The sequence below is a fragment of the Aptenodytes forsteri genome, unplaced genomic scaffold, assembly GCF_000699145.1.
Source record: "Aptenodytes forsteri isolate BGI_AS27 unplaced genomic scaffold, ASM69914v1 Scaffold15, whole genome shotgun sequence".
NCBI lineage: Eukaryota > Metazoa > Chordata > Aves > Sphenisciformes > Spheniscidae > Aptenodytes > Aptenodytes forsteri.
In genome coordinates this window covers 4,986,172-5,003,409 of record NW_008795129.1, presented here as the reverse complement: position 1 = coordinate 5,003,409, position 17,238 = coordinate 4,986,172, and the positions used below count along the sequence as shown (strand labels likewise).

Below are 17,238 nucleotides of genomic sequence, written 5' to 3'. Positions count from 1 at the left end.
CGACGTGGCGCGGCCGGCGGGCTGAGGCCGGGCCGGGGTGGGGGGTGTCTGTGCTTCGCAGCGCGGGGGCTGCCAGCCCTGCCCGTCAGGCCGGGCGGAGCAGGGCCCGCTGAGCCGCTCTCAGGGTGCCGGGCTCTCCTGGGTGCTAGCGCCGTCCCGGGCGTGCTCTCACCGCCCCATCCCGGCTCTGTCCCTCCGGGCTACCGCGCTGTCTGCCGCGGAGCGCCCGCCGTGCCCCCTCCCCGCCGGGCTTGGTCCCGCCGTGCCCCCTCCCCGCGCGGGCTTGGTTGTTGCCGTTGTGCCGTTCCTCTCGGTTGTAGCGGACGCTTCTTTTCGGTGCCACGGCGTTGAGTGGAGAAATCTGCAGGAAACGTTTGCTTTAAGTGCTTTGTGGTCCGGATGGAAATCGTGGAAACGTTGTGTAAAACCGTGGGCACACCTTTGTTATTTCCTAAGGGAGAGTGGCCACAGATGTGAAGGTTGCCTTGCAGTAGCGGCTCTTGTGTTGGTTCTGGACAAGCTCAATCTAGTTTCGGTACGATTGCTAGTTGTTTTTTTTAAAAGAAAGCCTGCAAGAAGGGAAGTTGTGCGTGCACGGCTTAGAAACACAGCAGCTGTCATTCTTGTTTAGGTTGCTTACTATTTATAGGCGATGTCCTTTGCCATCCTTTTGTAGTGGTTCTTTTTTTGGTGTAGAAGAGATGGGGTAATCTCATTTTTTCGATGGCTGAAGGTTATCTGCGATGTTCTGAGAAGAGAGATGAGTGCTGTCTCTGTTTCTGGATTCAGAGGTATCTTTCTGCCAGCATTACCCCTTCATAGCTGAGGCTGGAAGTGACCAGACAGAATCTACTGTGTCTCCTTGCTACGTGGCAGGACCAAGTAGGCCTAAAACTGTTCCCAGCTAATGTTTGTCTAACCTCACGTGTTGAAGATTAGCTAAGTAGATAGTGGAATCTGTCCCGTTGCTACCAGGAGCTTGCTGTAGGAGCAGGCCACCACTTTCTTAAAACTTCCTATCGTGTTTTGCTTGGTTTTGTCCCCAGACTGAGGTATTTGATTACTCTAAATGCCTTTCCCAATTCCCTGTTTTCAGAGAGAGTTTGTGTGGTTGCAGTAATGAATGTGATGGTTCTCAAGTTCAATCAATTGAACCAATAAACTTCCTGTTTCTCTCCAGGAGCCGGTGGTGCTGACAGATACGAATCTGGTTTATCCTGCTCTGAAATGGGACCTGGACTACCTCCAGGAAAACATTGGCAATGGGGACTTCTCAGTGTACAGTGCCAGCACACACAAGTTCTTGTACTACGATGAGAAGAAGATGGCCAATTTTAAGAACTTCAAACCCAAGTCGAGCAGGGAAGAGATGAAGTTTGCTGAGTTTGTGGACAGACTCAAAGAAATACAACAAAAAGGGAGTGCTGAGAGGTAAGTGGTACGTGGAGGTTTCTCCATTTCTGCAGGTCTAAGTAGGGGGTAAGTTTCTCTTCAGTGAGTGTTGATGATTAAAACCTCCCAAACTTTTCATTTTTTTTATAGCCCTGCTGTTCCTGCAGGGCTGCTACTTGACAGCAGCCTTGTTACCTGATAAAAAAAGTCATACCATTAGTTTATCAAACTGTTCACGTTGTCTGCAGAGGCTTATTTTTCTTCTTCTCTGTCCAAGGCAGCGTTTGGATAGAGAAAGCCTAAAGCTTCACTTTCTTTTGGCAGACTATGGTATTGGTAGAGGAGCTTAGTTATCTGATTAAAAGGTACAGGCTATAGCACTCAGCCTTTTTTACAGAATACCAAGGTAGCTGGTGCTAACCCTCTTTCAGAAAGGTGAGAAAAGGTTGCATACATGCAGTGCATTTGTTGGTGGTGATGGCCTATACCACTAGCAGAGCTGTAAGTTACTGAGAGGAGCTTCATGTTTATACGGAATATAACTATTAGCAACTGTACTTAAACCCTCGGTTAATTTTATCAGTCACCAACCCTCTAAAAGGATTTACGGATGCTTGATTGTGTCTTAATTGGAAGCAACTCTGTGTCCACGTTCACTTGTCGTCTGTGCCTTTCTCTTCTTTCTCAGCTTTGGGTGTGCCTTTTCCAAGAGAGAAGGCAGTCCTTGAGCTTAAAAATGCGTTTTTCTTCCAGCATTGCAGACAGTAGTCTGTAATACTGCAATTGTTAATACAGACGTTTGATTCCTCTGATCCTCTATGTCTAAATGTAAGAACAGCTTTAAAGTAACTTGATACTGAAACGTGCTGGGTTTCCCGAGCCCTTTTTTGCCCTCACGCACTTTTAGTAGAAGAGGTAACTCTTATCGCAGATGAGTTAAAGTGGTGGCATTTATCGGGGGATTATTCATGAGTGTGTTTGATATTTGATAGTGGCCAGTCTATTTACACTTTCCTCCTCCTGCACCGTGAGGGGGTTGTTCTTGCTCTAAAATTCTCTTTTTCCCTTGTGATTGTTAAAGCAGAACTGAGTTCTGTTCCCTTCTGTACCAGGAAATCTTTCAGCAAAATTTGGGGACTCTTTGAAACTGTTTCCTTCCACAGTTGTTTATGGTGTGTGGTGATAGAACAGAATCTCTACGAGTTCTGTCTCTTTGTTTTGAAATCTTTCTGAAGAGATGCAGAGGTATGTCTTTATGTTCATGACAAAGCTTAATACTTGATTTCTGCTTGTCTCTGGGAAAATACAGGCTATATCTGCAGCAAACCCTGAATGACACAGTTGGAAGGAAGATTGTGGTGGATTTCCTTGGCTTCAACTGGAACTGGATTAACAAGCAGCAAGGGAAACGTGGCTGGGGTCAACTGACTTCTAACTTGCTTCTTATTGGCATGGAAGGTAAGCAGTTTCCTCTGACTGGAGGAGAAGGGGAGAAGATTTGGTCAGCAGTTCTGTATTTCAGTTCCGGAAGGTCTTTCAAATGGATTTCCCACTAGTTTCTAAGTGTTCCTTCAGAGCAGGCCATTTAGAGCTTTGTGTTGGGAGGGGACTGTTGTCACAACTTAACTTGGGTTATAGAGGGAAACAACCAAAGGAATAGCTTGCGTTTCCCCAGGGACGTACTGTGAATGCCTGGATGTAGTCTGCTCGTGAAAAGGCTCTGTGTGATGCTGGTAGGGCTGTGTTTTCAGTAATTGCTAATCATATTCTGAGACCTGTTTCTTGTTTGAATGCTTCAGATGCTGTCGATTCAAAATGCTCAGTGTCTGCAGATCTAAAACGCAAAAGGGTTTGCAAGTTGAGGCAAGTTAGTCTTCTGGGCTTTTCTTAGCATGTCCAATGTCTACCCAGGAGGAAATGTTGATTATTCTGTGAAGCATTTGTTCTTATTTGAGCTGGTACACTGTGGCGAGGAATTCTCTTTCAATTAAGAGCTGAATTTCTTCTCGGAAGGTTAGAGGGCACTGGAGAGCTTGGAAGATGGATAAATCCTAAAAATATCTGGATAGAGCGGAATCCCAAATCCATGTGGAGACTGACTCATAGGCAGGTGCCTTAGGAGACAGAGGTACTGCTACGCTGTTAGAAAGGACAGCATTCTAGTAGAAAGTAATCTCAGTAACTGGGCAAGGAACGTACGCAGTTTTGTGAAGTGGGATGGCCTATAATCAGTGTGGCCGTCACATCCAATTATAATTGTCCAGTTACAATTACTTGGCAATTCGTGGCTGTTCAGTTCTCACAGCAGATGTTTTTTCCCTTTTGCAACAAGTCATACTCAACTTACGGTAGTTTGCCACTTGTTTTACTAGCTGAGAGAAGAGAACTTCATACAAAAGCACTGCACCAACGCTTCCCTACAGGTCATAATATGATCACTAAAATCCTATTATCCACAGGTTATGCACAAGAACCAAGGAATTGTCTTGGACCAGTGTGTGCTAGAAAAAGGAGTGTCTTTACAGGAGCACGTGATTGTACGATCTATTTAATGAAGTTACGGGGTTAACTGTTATCTTAATTCTCTTTAGTGAAAATACATATAAAAAGCAAGCTAAAAGAGTAATAACTGAATTGGCAAACAGCCTGAAAAACGTAGTTGTAAGGGGTACAAAATGACCTACTGTATTTAAATATTTGATTAAATTTAAGACCTAGTGGTGACAGTCAAGCTTCATAACTGTTAATCAGACTGAAGAGGTGCTATTGGAAGCCCCAATGACAGATTTGTTTACTTGTTTTCTTGCAAAACTACTAGGACTTTTTTCAAAATCGGACTGTTAGACTCCTTCTCTCTAGACTAATAATTTTTGAAAGTCCATTCCACAACTTGTCATCTAAACAGCATTTTATGAAAAAGCTTCCTGTCAACATTCACCATCTGCTGTTCATGGAAACAAGCTGGAAATCCTAATCCTGTAGAGCATAAATTGCTGAACATGGATTTAGAATGGAAATTAAGTGGGATAGCAACTGCTCAATAAAGGCTGAATGATAGAGTGATCAGTTTGTAACGTTCCTATGGTCATTTTCCTTGTTTAGTTTTCTGAATATGTGGGAGTGTATTTACTGTCATTAACAAGGAATATAAGTTGCTTCCGTCTTTCATACCTGTACGTGAGAGTGTCTTGATTATCGTCTTTTCTCTCTGTGTAGGCAATGTGACACCAGCTCATTATGATGAGCAGCAGAACTTCTTCGCTCAGATTAAGGGTTACAAGAGGTGTATCCTGTTCCCTCCTGATCAGTTTGAATGCCTCTACCCTTATCCTGTGCACCATCCGTGCGACAGGCAGAGCCAGGTGAGAGTAGCAGATCTGTTCTCTGCTCCATGCCAAAAAAGGGCATTTGTGAAGATGCTAGGTGGGAGGAAGCTGCACTGGAATTAAAGCTGCATGCCACTTGCTGAGCTTTTGCAAAACCCGTGTTCAGATCTGTTAACTGGTGAACACGTTGAGAATAGCCGGAAGGGCTGGTGGTGTTTCTGTTTGTGTCTGGTCCTGACTTGCAAGTGCTAGGGCTATACACGTCTCCTTGCTGATAGCACAACAGTTGCTGCCTTCTCTGTTCTGTTTCACTGATCACTTGGTCAAACACAGACTTGCTCAGAGACAAACTGCAGGACTCCTGTCTAAGTTGGTGGTACTTTGGGGGTACTGCAGGACCTCGCGACGGAGTTAAGACAGGAATGGGAATGTAACAGCCACATAGGGAAGATCAGGAGGATTTGATACTGAGAGCCAATAATGAGGACTGTCGTTGCAGGAAGTTATTCTGAGTTTCTTAATGTTTTCTTCCGTTAGGTGGACTTTGACAATCCTGACTATGAGAAGTTTCCGAACTTCCGGAGCGTGGTTGGCTATGAGACGGTGGTGGGCCCGGGAGATGTGCTATACATACCTATGTACTGGTAAGAAGGATGGTGGGACTGCACAGTGACCAGCAAACAGAGGTTTAAAAGGTCTTCTGCTTAAAGCGTTGGGTTGGCTCTTAAAGAGAATTTTGTTTGGACTTCTCCAACAAGTGTGATATTTTCTGTGATATTTTGGGCCAATCTGCTTCTACTTCCTATCTGTTGGATGGGAGCGGTAATTCTCCCTGACACTACATTATTGTGCGAGTAATCCACTAACGTGTGCGAGAAAAGGATCTGTATTTAAATTAGGAGAACTTCCCAGAAGTTCTGAGGTCTTGATGATGGAGGTACAGGGCAAGGCTTGTCTACTGCAGTCTGAACTCATCCATCCAAGGTATTTCTCTATAAGCTACAGCAATAGTTTCTTTTCTTTTTTGTGTGGTTTCCGTGCAGGTGGCACCACATTGAGTCTCTCCTGAATGGGGGGATTACCATCACTGTGAACTTCTGGTACAAGGTGAGTACAAGCACCTTCCTGCGCAGCTTGGATAGCTCTATCCCAGAGGATTTTTTTCAGGTAGACGTTTATTAGCACATGTTGTTAATATGAGAACTTCGTTGCACCAAATCCTTTGCTTTAAAGCTGAAAGCTACTTTCTCCCTTTCGAGTGGCGTGTGAAGAACTGGGTGGCTGGGAAAAGGTGGAATAATCTGCCAATTCAGGAAGCATGCAATGAGCTATTTTTGATATTTCAGGGTGCCCCAACCCCAAAGAGAATTGAATATCCGTTAAAGGCTCATCAGAAAGTGGCGATAATGAGGAACATTGAGAAGATGTTGGGAGAAGCCTTAGGAAATCCACAAGAGGTACAAAAAAGAACCACATAGTCACTGCTGTTGAAATCGTTGTGGCTTAATGCAAAACTCGAGATGCCAACTATTTGGCTCTGCAGGTGTCACAGTGAGGGTAGGAGAAAGCAGGGTTGCTCTGTTGCTGTGAATGGTTCTTCCTCCCGTCTTCAGAAGGTCCTTTGGCTACAAAAAGGCAAGCTCTTTAAATTATAATTCTGGAGAGGACCACTACAAACAATGGAGTAATTGTTCTTGTATGTGGGGGAAGGTGTACTTTGGCTTTGGGCACTGCCAGGGAAGTGTTACTCCCAAACTCTCCTTAGCCTTCTGTGCAGCAACAATACCCAGTATTTGCCAAAAAAATGAAACTGTTTTACCTGTTGAATGCAAATCTCTTAAATAAGAGAAATCTTTTCTATTAAGTCATGCGCTTCCCCCTTAATGCACATCTCGGTCATCTCTGAATTCTTTGCAATTTTAACCAACGGGTATTTCAAAAAAACAGATTGAAGTACTAAGAGTATGCTTTTGAAGATCTCCTGCTGACGTGAAAGTGGAAATACTGGATGTGAAAAGAAATGTTCTCATGGTCTGTAACCCTTACCACTGTGCAGGAACTCCTCTTTAACGCACTCATGTGAGATCATGCCTCTCCCCTGAGATTATCTTAATGCCATAGCATGCTGAACTTCCCTCGGTGATCAGGCAGTGCTGAGAAATGGGAGTGGTCTTGACTGAAAACAAAACCTTAGCAAAATTGTTAGTCCTAGCCTTCCTTCCAAGTGACCCCAAGGACCAGAGAAGATTCAATGAGTAAGGATGTTCCTTCTCTGCCCTGCAAAAAGCAACTCCTGATGACTATTGGCTCCTTTTAATAGCATCTGCCAAGAAATCACAAATCTAGTGTGGGAAGTGAAAAAGTTTCAAACAAATACCGTGGATGCAATGTTTTGGTGACAACTAAAGTTGGGTGTTGGCATAGAACCACGCAATTTTGGTAGGGTGTTTGAGGATGTGCTCAAGGGTGCCCCAGTGTTTTATCTAGAAAATACTTTGAAACTGATTCGGTGTACCTTAGGCTCAGTTTGTGCGCTGAGATCCTCTGCCCTGGGCAGCTCAGCTCATAAGGTGTTGTGATGCAGAGGGAGCAGGCTCTGCAGCTGCCATTTCTGTGTAACTGTCCCGGCTAATGATCTGTGTTTGCTTTGAACAGGTGGGTCCCTTGTTGAATATGATGATTAAGGGACGGTATGACTAATGCCTGGCTGCCCGGGTGACTGATGTTGGAGCTGCTTTGTTCACAAGCAATGGAAGATACTGAGCGCTAGTATTGCACGCAGCACTTAACAGACTGATGGGTTTCCTGGCCCATCCCTGCCCCACTACAATAAAGGGGGCTACTGGAACTGCAAAACCGTTAGTACCCCACTCATCCTCCACTCATCTAACCGAACCTCCCAAGAAAGAGTCTGCACTTATTGGAAGCTGGATTTATGCTCACTAACTTGTTTTTTCTCCCTCTGCCCTGTTTGCCACAACAAGGAGCATGGCTTCTGGCACTTGGATGCGTTGCTTCAGGATTTTCAGGCATTTGAAGAAGAGCTTGGAGGGGAACCAGGAGTGATCTTGTTTCCTCAGCCTCATGGGGTTTGGGCCTCCTGGCTGGGTTTTTGTGTTGGTGCCTGCAGTGGATATAAGATGGGAAGTGATAGCTTTCACAGTCCTCTGTTGTTAGAGGACATGTCCATGCTCAACTCTGGCACCTGCTCAACTCTGGCACCTTTTTCTGTAACGGAAATGAACATGTGAGATGGCCTGTGTGTGATGAGCAACGGGACAAACGATTCAATTTCTTCAACTTCAGACATCTATGCTTTGGACTTAGTACAGGGTAGAGATCAGTGAATTCATTTAGTGTGTGAGTGCCAAATCCTGTGCTCTCCAAATAACATCTGTGGTGTAGGAGTCTAGATAAACCTCCTTTCTGACCGCTTTCTCTAGGGAGTGAAGGCTTCTCTCCCGCTCTTCTGAAGCTGCAGTGTGATTAAAAGGGGATGTAGCGTTATGAAGGGAGATGCATAAATGCCAGGGCACTCTCCAAGTCTTGAATGATTAAGCCACATTTTTAAATTAAAATCCCCAGGGGTGCCGAGCTAGACTATCAAAATGCAGTGTCAGATAGGTACAGAGCCTCCCTTCCCACCAGGGGTGTTGGCTCCTCGGACTAACACGGGAAAGTGCCCTTTTTATTGAAACTCCAAGAACTCAAGTGTGTGTGGCTGCGCACAGGTGCGCATGTTTGTGTGATGTTGTGTGGCTCCTGTCCATCAGTTAAATCCATGCCAGTGTGTGGTTCCCTTCCTTGTACAGTCACGTGAAAGAGGTCAGGGCTTTCTGTTTAAACGTGGTTAAGTTTATCTTGATCCTTTTTGCGTTCCAGGACTTGACATGGCAGGTCAGGAGGTGACGAGACCAGGGCATAGGAACCAGACAAGCCTCTGTTTGAGTCCTCAGCAATCACTCTGAAAAATCATTTTGCTTTCCTCCTCCTCCTCTTCCATGGAAAAAACCTTAGGCTGATATGGAGGCTGGCTTTTTATTCCCTGAGGTGTGCTGCACTGCTGTCCCTGGTTTTGGGGGTGGTGCAAAGGTCTTGTATATTTGATGCGGTTGTAATGGGTACCAAGAGCTAGAGGTGGGAGAAGCTGTTTCATAGCCCGTATATCTCGTCCCAGAGAATAGTGGGGGATTTGTTCTGTTGAGACTTCCCATTGTTTTCCCCCTTGTTCTTCGGGGCTTGTTCTGACATGGGATTCTGATAAATGTCTTGAGAACATGCTGTTCAAGAAGCGCTCCGTCTTTGGCCTCGGGCCCCATCTTTTGCTGGGACAGCTCATGTGCCACTTGCTGTGAGCTTGTCTTGCACAAAGGTGAAAGGCTTCTCGAATAGGAGGTCCCAGGGGCTAGTTTTCTAGCTGCTTTACAGGTCAGAACAAATGAAGTGTAATTGGCAGCTGCAGGGTCCTTGTTTAAGAAGTATGTCCGTGTCACTGAGTAGTCTGACTGCCATGTTACTTGTTGCAGACTCTCCAGAGCTGTGGTTAGATCCAGACGAAGGTCACTCAGCTGGATACTTACCAATGCTCAGCCTTTGGGCAGGTGGGGAAGAAGGCTAAGCTGCTGACTCTGGCCAAAAGCAAGGCCTTCCCAGGAATCCTGGGCACGTGCCCTTGGTTGAAAGATGCTCAAATGAAATCCCATCTCTGTGCTATTTATTCAGCACATGGTAGTCTCCAGTACTACTTGTTAGGCACCATCAACTCTTGAAGCTCAGGGTGGGAGTTCATATCCCATGTGGAGAGAGAATGGTACTTACAGAACTTTAGGATCCTTTCTTTTTCTTTATTTGCCAAAGGTCTAACTTTTAAAGTGTCTGAACAGGTTTTGCTGCACTTGACTTCGTGAAAGCTCATTTACAATGCACTGATGGACTGACTCCTCCCCTTCCCTTTTCACCTTGTGCTTTCAATGCCCCTTGCCATGGTATTGGGAAGCTGTGTGTGTTCTCTGCTAGGGGTGTGTGTGCAGGGGGTGGGGTGTGACAAACACACGGTACCTTCTGAAGTGTAGTTCTTAAATACAACCAATGTTGAACAACAGAACTGTGTGGCTTTTATTTTCTGAGTGGCTGTACAGGAGAGCTGCATAAGGAGATGTGCATGTAAAACTACCTTTCAGTCTTTTTAATAACTCTGCTTGTGTTCTTCACTGGTGAAAGCTGCTGGTCTCCAGAACTGCCTTCAAAACAGCAATACCAACTGCATTATGGTGTGCCTTCACGACTTTCCCCATACTACTTCCGTAAGCCTGAAAGGAAAGCTGGGAATAAAATGGTATCCTTGAACCCTCTCAACCACAAGTGTTGGTGGGGAGGGAATAAACTCCTCTCCCTGCTGACCTGAATGGTGTCACCATGCTCTGGTCACTGATGGAATGACAGGGCAAACTACGCTATCAGGTCTAATGAGTTCTATCAGTTGCTTATCCTTTGGGTATCTTGTCCTCCGTTTGGTCCTTTACCCGATTCATACTTTGGTCAAGGAGATTTTTGGGGGAGGCTTCCTCTGTGTACCTCTGCTGTATGTTAGCAGCCTTGGGTGATGGAGTCCTCTCTACCTAATAAAGACGCAGGTTATTTTATGGTAATATTAACTCTACAGCAATCTTGTCATCTAACCACGAGTGAAATGTTGGCTAAATCCGAACAAATTTCTAATGTGTAGTAAAATGGGGAAGAGTTGAATAGAGATTAGGGATGTTGGGGGGGGGGGAGAGACACAGCTGTCTGAGCCTGGGGTACCACAATTGGCATTCTCTCCTTACACCCTTGGGGGACAGGGTGAATGTGGAGGGAGTAGGAAAGACAGGTGGATAAAGTCTTCTGTGACCATGGGTGTTCACCCTTCCCTGCTGTGCCTGCTGGAATCATCATCTCTGAACATGCAGTTGCTTCTGTTCCACTGAACTTAGTTGTCTGTTATGTCTGATCCTGTCGTCATTCTGTTGTGCACATGCCTCTTGGGTAACATGCACGGCTGATACCACAAAGCTCAGAAATGTCTCGGGTTGTGCAGAGAAGCAGAGGAAACTGAGGTATGAGAACTGTGTCATTTGAAAAGCAGATCGGACTCCAAGATTTTTCACTTGTACTTTTGGTGTTTTTCTTGTTTGCTTTTATTACCTTAGGTTCTGTAATACCTTTCTTCTCTTTTGTTTCCCCCATTTCTCTGTTCCTTGAAAAGTGAGATTTTCCTAAGGAGAAGTGACGTCTCTCCTAATCCTTGTAGATTATGGCTGCAGGATCTTTCCCGTAGAAAGAGAAGAGCGTGCGTTTTTAGACTGATGCACTGTTTTACCCCCTTGGTGATCAGGGTCAGGCTCAGCTCAGTGATCACCCAGGAAATTTGGAGCGATAAAGCAGGTCCAAGGTGAACCCGGGATCAGGGCCAGGATTGAGGAGGTATGAGACGCAGCTGCGAAGCAGGGGCAGTCTAACACAGGTGGGGATGAAGAGGGAGACCCTCAGCATCAAGCAGCTCTTTCCCTCAAGAGGGGGAGGCCTGGGCCGAGACTGCTGCTGTGCTTTTCTTTACAGCAGTCCTCACCAATGAGCAAGCCAGCCTTGAACACAGCCAACTGCTCTTTAAAGTCCTAGAATGGGGACGGTGCACTCAGGGTCTTGACAATCTCTTGTCAGGCCTCTGTGTTGATGCATGGTCAACCCATGCTGCTGTCCCAGCCCTGGAAGCAGAGCAGCAACTGCAACAGGGAGTACTGCCTTTGCACGTGTTTTTTCAAAGCGCTTTTCTCTAAGCCTCCCTTCTGCCACGTGTGTGGGGAGCTTCCTTGCACGCTGGTTTATGCTCTTCGTCTTCCGTTCCCGTTTTGGAGATGGCACCTCTCCCGTCAATATCCTGGGAAGTCCTGAAGTCACCATCTTCCCTGGGTGCTTTTCTGCACTAGTGCTGCCTAGAAGGAAAGGGAAAAGAGATGCTGTTACTGTGACAAACACATGCAAAGTAAGTTCTAATTACTGCCTCGCAAAGTCAAATATTTGTTGCAAGCAGAGGACTAATTGTGGGGGGAGGGAGCGGAAGTCGAGGCTCTTGGAGTGTAAGTGGAACAGATGCCCGGACGCCTTGGGGAAACGCAGCTTTCCTCTACAAATCAGAGCTTTAAATTACAAGGCTTTTACCAACGAGAACAGTTGTGGGAAGTCGTCTGCTCTCATTTGCGTAATGGCTTCTGTCACTGGTGATTAGACACAGGATGAAGGAAAAGAAATTTGACAATTAGGAATGAGCGATCATTAATCAGAATCTTTGTTAGAAGGAGGGAAGGGGGGGAGAATATCCCGCAAACAATGGAGGCAGCCACTAGAGCCATAGTGAAGTCCATGAGATGCGTAACTGAGTGCTACCTACTCCACCTAGGTACGGAGCAGCAGCAAGGGTCTTGGCTTGGCTGGAAAGCTTGCGGAGGAAGGCAGCTAGGCAAAATCCTTCCCATGCTGTTCAGTGGTTCTCAACTACCTGCTTAGTAAGGGAGAGAGCACATCTTGGAGCCCTCTCCTTGCCCCATCAACACCTTGCGCTTCCTTCTCAGTGCCTGGCTGCAAACTGCCAGCAAAAACCACAGAAACAACTTTCTTAAATCTTTGCAGTCTCCTTTCCCCACACCTTGCACGCAGCCTTGCAGTTTTTGGTGCGGAGGAGAGCAGGCACAGGCCTTGACTGGCATGCAAAAAGATTAGGACGAGCAATGTGAAAGCAGTTCCAGGCTCTTTTCCTGATCATGTCGTTTCCTACAAGAGCATGGAGGAACATGATGGACTGTATGACAGGTAAATAAAAGAAGGCAGTTGTGACTTCTCTGTGTCTGTTGTTTGCTGGCTTAGCTCATCATCCAGCCATGTACAATCCAGTATATGCATTTGTTTGGGTTTTTTGGCTTTTGATCAAATTATCGGTGCACATGAAATCTGTTACCTATTTTTCCTACAGCTGTCATTCAAAGTCTTGTCAGGTTAAACATTTTGGTGTAGTTTACACTGCCTCTGATGAGATCAACAGTTATAATTTGGGGGGGATGCCAGACCATTTGTGGGGCATATAAGGTTGGTTGGTGCATCTCAAGTCTTAAGCTTACTGGATTAATTGATTTCAGTGACAGCTCCTGTCTTTGCAAGGCTGGGTCATTCACTTGAGGCGTAGGTCTCCATCAGGGTAATTATTCTTTCTGTGACTGGAAATCAAAGCAGATACCTTCAAAGGGGAGAGCTGAAGCCATGTTGTCTCATTCCCAGCTGGCTCCGAGCTCAGACAAATGACAGCAGCTTGGATTTTCAGCCTCTTCCCGTGGCTAGTGGTGTTCACCACAGGAACTCAAAATGAAAGAGAAAACAGCGGATCTCAGGACAGTATCTAACAGGGCTTTTCATCCAGTGCTCATCAGGAGAGAAGTCAGGGGAATCATTGGTCGCATTGCTCGGCGTGGGGAGATGTGTCAGGTAGTGACTTTTATCCCCTCTTAAACACATGAGGGGAGGGCTGCTTCCCATGCACAGCAACATTTTAAATGTATGTTTAAATTTGGAGGAGTGCACCTCATGCTTTTTGTGGATGATAAGGCAGCTTGTGGTGATGTAGGGTTGCTGTCAGAATTCACCTCACAAAATTGCTGTTAACCCTGAGAAAGCCCAGAATTTGACACGGCAGGTTATTGCCCTTGCTGTAGGAAATGTCATTGTGCTGGATGGCAGGAGCCACAGGTATGACTTTCATCTCGGAGGTTCAGTTGTGTTTTTTCCTGGATAGTCAGGGTTCGCCATTGAATGCCTTGACAGGGAGGACCTTTGGATGTGACTTGAAACCCCTTGGGAAGCCAGGAAGGGAGGAGAGCGCGTGCTATCCTGTACGTAGGTAATCTGTGTTACGAGATCTGCTGCGCGCCCTCTGCTCCCTGAGCTGCTTAAGCACCGCTGGCCTCCTGCAGTGAGCTGTGTGAGGACTCTAGCTGAGCTGAAAGCAGCTAAAGGAGTGAGGTCAAATCATTTGCTTCTATAAAAGGAGATATAAAAGTCCCCGTGTCCACAGAGAGGGCACAGGGGGTTATAACAGCATCCAAGGGGGTAGTTTCTGTGGGAGAGCTTAGTACCACGGGCGATGGACTGATTCCGCCCAAGCTTGTCTGCTCCAAGTTCCTCTGCCAGGACCTTTGACAGTCCCTCAGAAGCTGGTCCTATCCATCTGTGTTTCATTGGGGTAAAATGCTTCTGGCAGCAAAGAATTACTGGTGCTGGTGGGTATTCAGGTCAAATGCCAGCCACTATAGGCTGTGGAGCTGGAGGGTACGGGGCGGTAAGGTCTTGCTTGGCGTTTGAGGTAATAAGCTTCTGGTCTGTCAGCTCACGTGAACCGCAGAGATTTGTAGAGCTGGGGAGTCGCAGGGCTGTGTTACTTGGGCTGTCAGGTCTGACACCGCTCTGGCAGGGCAGACCTTAGTGCTCTTTGAGCCTGTGTTCGGGGGTGGTGCCGACCTGGGGGGTGAGCAGGGGCGAGAATCTCCAAGTGGAGTTTGGGGCTCTGAAGGACCCGTTCATCTGCCATCAGTTTACTCCAAGCACAGCCTAGGGCCTCTTGCTTCCACCTCCTCCCCAGCACAGAGGCAAACCTGTGTCTCCTGCTTTTGCTGTTTGTTTATAGCTCTCCCCATCCCATCTGTCTTTCTCTCCTCCTTCCTCCCCTTCCTTTTCCCTCCCTCTCCCTCCTCCCCCTCATTCCCTGTAAGCGATTAATCATTTTGACAGGCTCGGCGATGGCCTTTTTTTCCTTGAGGAGGCCAAGAAATGTCTGTGAGCACCTTCTATGACACCCCTCGTGTTCTCTCGCCAATCAGATCAGCCACTTCGCTTGGAGTGCCACCAACAGGAATGCGGGGAGGGGAGCAGGGGGGGAAACTCCAGCAGAGCCAGCTGGGAAGTGGGCAGTGGGGCAGCATCCAGTTGGGGTGCCATGTGGGCCCCCGTTAGCTGTGATGAATATGTCATTTCACTATAGCTTGAATGTGTCATACTTCGCTCCCTCTCTCTCCCCAGGCTCCCCTTCAAATTTTGGTTTCAGTGCGAAGGCAGTCGGGAAGAAATCAGGCTGCTCAGAAAAATACCAGCCTCCAACAGAGTGACTGGAGGGAAAAGCTGTCGGAGAAGAAAGAAGAGCAGGCTGGGATCATCGAGGGAAAAAGAATGGGGATGATTTTGTAGATGGATGTGGAAGCCTTCCTGGGAAACTCCCCTTTGTCTTGTGCAGGAAGGAAGTTGCCTCTGAGTCTCTGTCATGGTTCACCTGGACTTGTCATGTTGTCATGAGGATGTCTTCCATTCACCTGCAGCCTGGGGAGCTCTCGGGCCATGGCACGTGCTATTGCAAATGCTCTGCTACCTAACTGGAATGAAAATGGGGTAGATCAGGGTGCATGATGTTCCCAAAAGGATTTTTTGCTCTAATCAAGCTTTACAGCATCCTCCGTCCTCTCAGCATGGAACCAAGGAATGCTATACTTCAGGAGTTATTCTTCTTCCTCTTAGCATGAAAGCGGATGTCCTCCACAGTGGGAAGGAGAGGCCCAGGAATAACCATTCTGTCCAGGGCCTCTGGGGATGTCTAGACACCCTCTGTGCAGAGCAATGGATTGTAACTAACATTTACAGAAGCGGAGGAGATAGTGAAAGAGAAAAAGTTGTTGAAGATGATGCACTAGAAGCCAGAGGGAATGTGATGTAAAGATCTTGCATAAGGTGGTCAGGTATCGTAAGGCAGGAGACTGGGCATAGTGACCCAAGGGATCCTCTCCAGTCTCGTGCTCCTATTAAACAAGCAAATAAGCCTAGAAGACAGTGAATAGACTCATCCTGGATGAAAGGCCCTAGAGTAAGACTGTCCCAACTCTTCAGGAAGAGCAGGGCAGATGGAGTGAGGGGTCTGTGCTTTGAAGTCACCACCTCTTGAGACGGGACAAGGCAGCAACACAAGGCCAAACACCCTAGCTCAATGCAGCTACGCCTCTGGGAGGAGTAGCCAGGCAGGTGATAGCTCCCAGTTGACTCTGGGAAGCTCACACCCTCTTTATGAAACATCACTGCTCACTATTCACCACATGAGCTTGAGTTCTTGCCCTACATGAAAGGCATGAGAGTCAGTTTTAGCAGCAGGCTGGATGGGTTCAGTGAAGATGCTAAGGAAAAACCACAACCTCACTCCTGCACCTCCCTGTTGTTTGTTTTCTCCTTGTGAAAAGGTTGCCCTTCAGGTGCAGACCTAAAAGCTGATACAGCCTAAGTCCAAAGGGAGGGCAATGAACTCATCTGGAATAAACATCTTTGCCCCTTGTGGGCTGACTGCATCAGATCTCTGGGAGGTGGGAAGACTCGAACTAAAGAGGAGTTAACAGGCCCTTTCCAGCAGACGAAAAGGCGGTGTGCGCTCCCTCTGACAGACATGCTGCCCCATGTCTTGCGAGTGACCTCTGCCAAGGTCACTGCTGACTTTCTCTAAACGAGCATTTCTCTCAAGGAAATATTGATTTTGTGCTGGTGGTGCTAAGCACTGTTGTTGAACGAGAGGCTATAAATGCTTGGCAGAACAGTGGTGGCCCTTCTTGGCAGCTAGACTCACTGATCTGGCTTGCTTTCTGCAGGCTTGTGCTCGTGTCCAGGGTGAGGAACACTGGCTTTGTGCTTCCAGGCTGGTGACCACTAATATCTTCAGTGCCTTTTCTCCAGTGTGAGGTAGTTATGTTTGCTCCCTTGTGTTCAGTCAAGGACGGGAGATGTTCATTAGCAGCAGAAAATGGCCTGTCCCTGGACAGTTTACATCCAGTAACAGGTTTCTTTCTTGAATATAACATAAGAAGGGAACATGGCAGAGGTCTTAAACGGTTTATCTCACTGCTGGGAGTTTTCAGAAAGAATGTATGAGATCTTCAGAAATTAAGTCCAACCAATGCAGTTAATGCTGGCTATCCTAGAAAGCCTGTTTTAAATCATGAACAGCCCTAGTGAGATCTAGGTCTTTAAGGGTTCCTGCCTGTTGCATGCACTCAAGGCTTTGAATCGCGTGGCACTGCAGTGACAAAATTTGTGCTTTTGCCCTCCCAAGCCATAAGCAGCAAGCAGAACACAATGCTGTCTGTCTGTCCTTCTTCTTTACGAGGCCAAACCATGGAAAGGGGAGCCCGAGAATTTGCAGCAGTGGGTGTTCTCACTGTTGCTTTCATCTGTTAAATTCAACTTTGCTTGCTCAGAGAGGTGGTTGTGTCTCCATCCTTAGAAATATTAACTTGACTGGCCAAGGCCCTGAGCAACCTGATCTAATTGTACCTGCTTTAAGCAGGAGGTTGAACTAGATGATCTTCTGAGGCCTCTTTCAACCCAGATTATTCTATGATCCTATGGGTTTGCCCAGGAGAACTCATCACCTGATGTGCTATATTTCATCCCACCCCTTAAAACAATTATAGAG

General features: G+C 46.8%; 1 protein-coding gene across 1 annotated transcript; it reads left to right on the top strand.

Annotated features, from left to right (window-relative positions):
• Positions 1–399: 399 nt before the first annotated feature.
• Positions 400–9,819, top strand: HIF1AN (hypoxia inducible factor 1 alpha subunit inhibitor). The gene is made up of 8 exons (XM_009277992.1): positions 400–429; positions 1,181–1,431; positions 2,702–2,850; positions 4,609–4,754; positions 5,256–5,362; positions 5,762–5,825; positions 6,065–6,175; positions 7,374–9,819. The coding sequence occupies exons 1-8, from the start codon at positions 400–402 to the stop codon at positions 7,416–7,418; spliced, it is 903 nt and encodes a 300-aa protein (XP_009276267.1). The 3' UTR covers positions 7,419–9,819.
• The last annotated feature ends 7,419 nt before the right edge of the window (positions 9,820–17,238 follow it).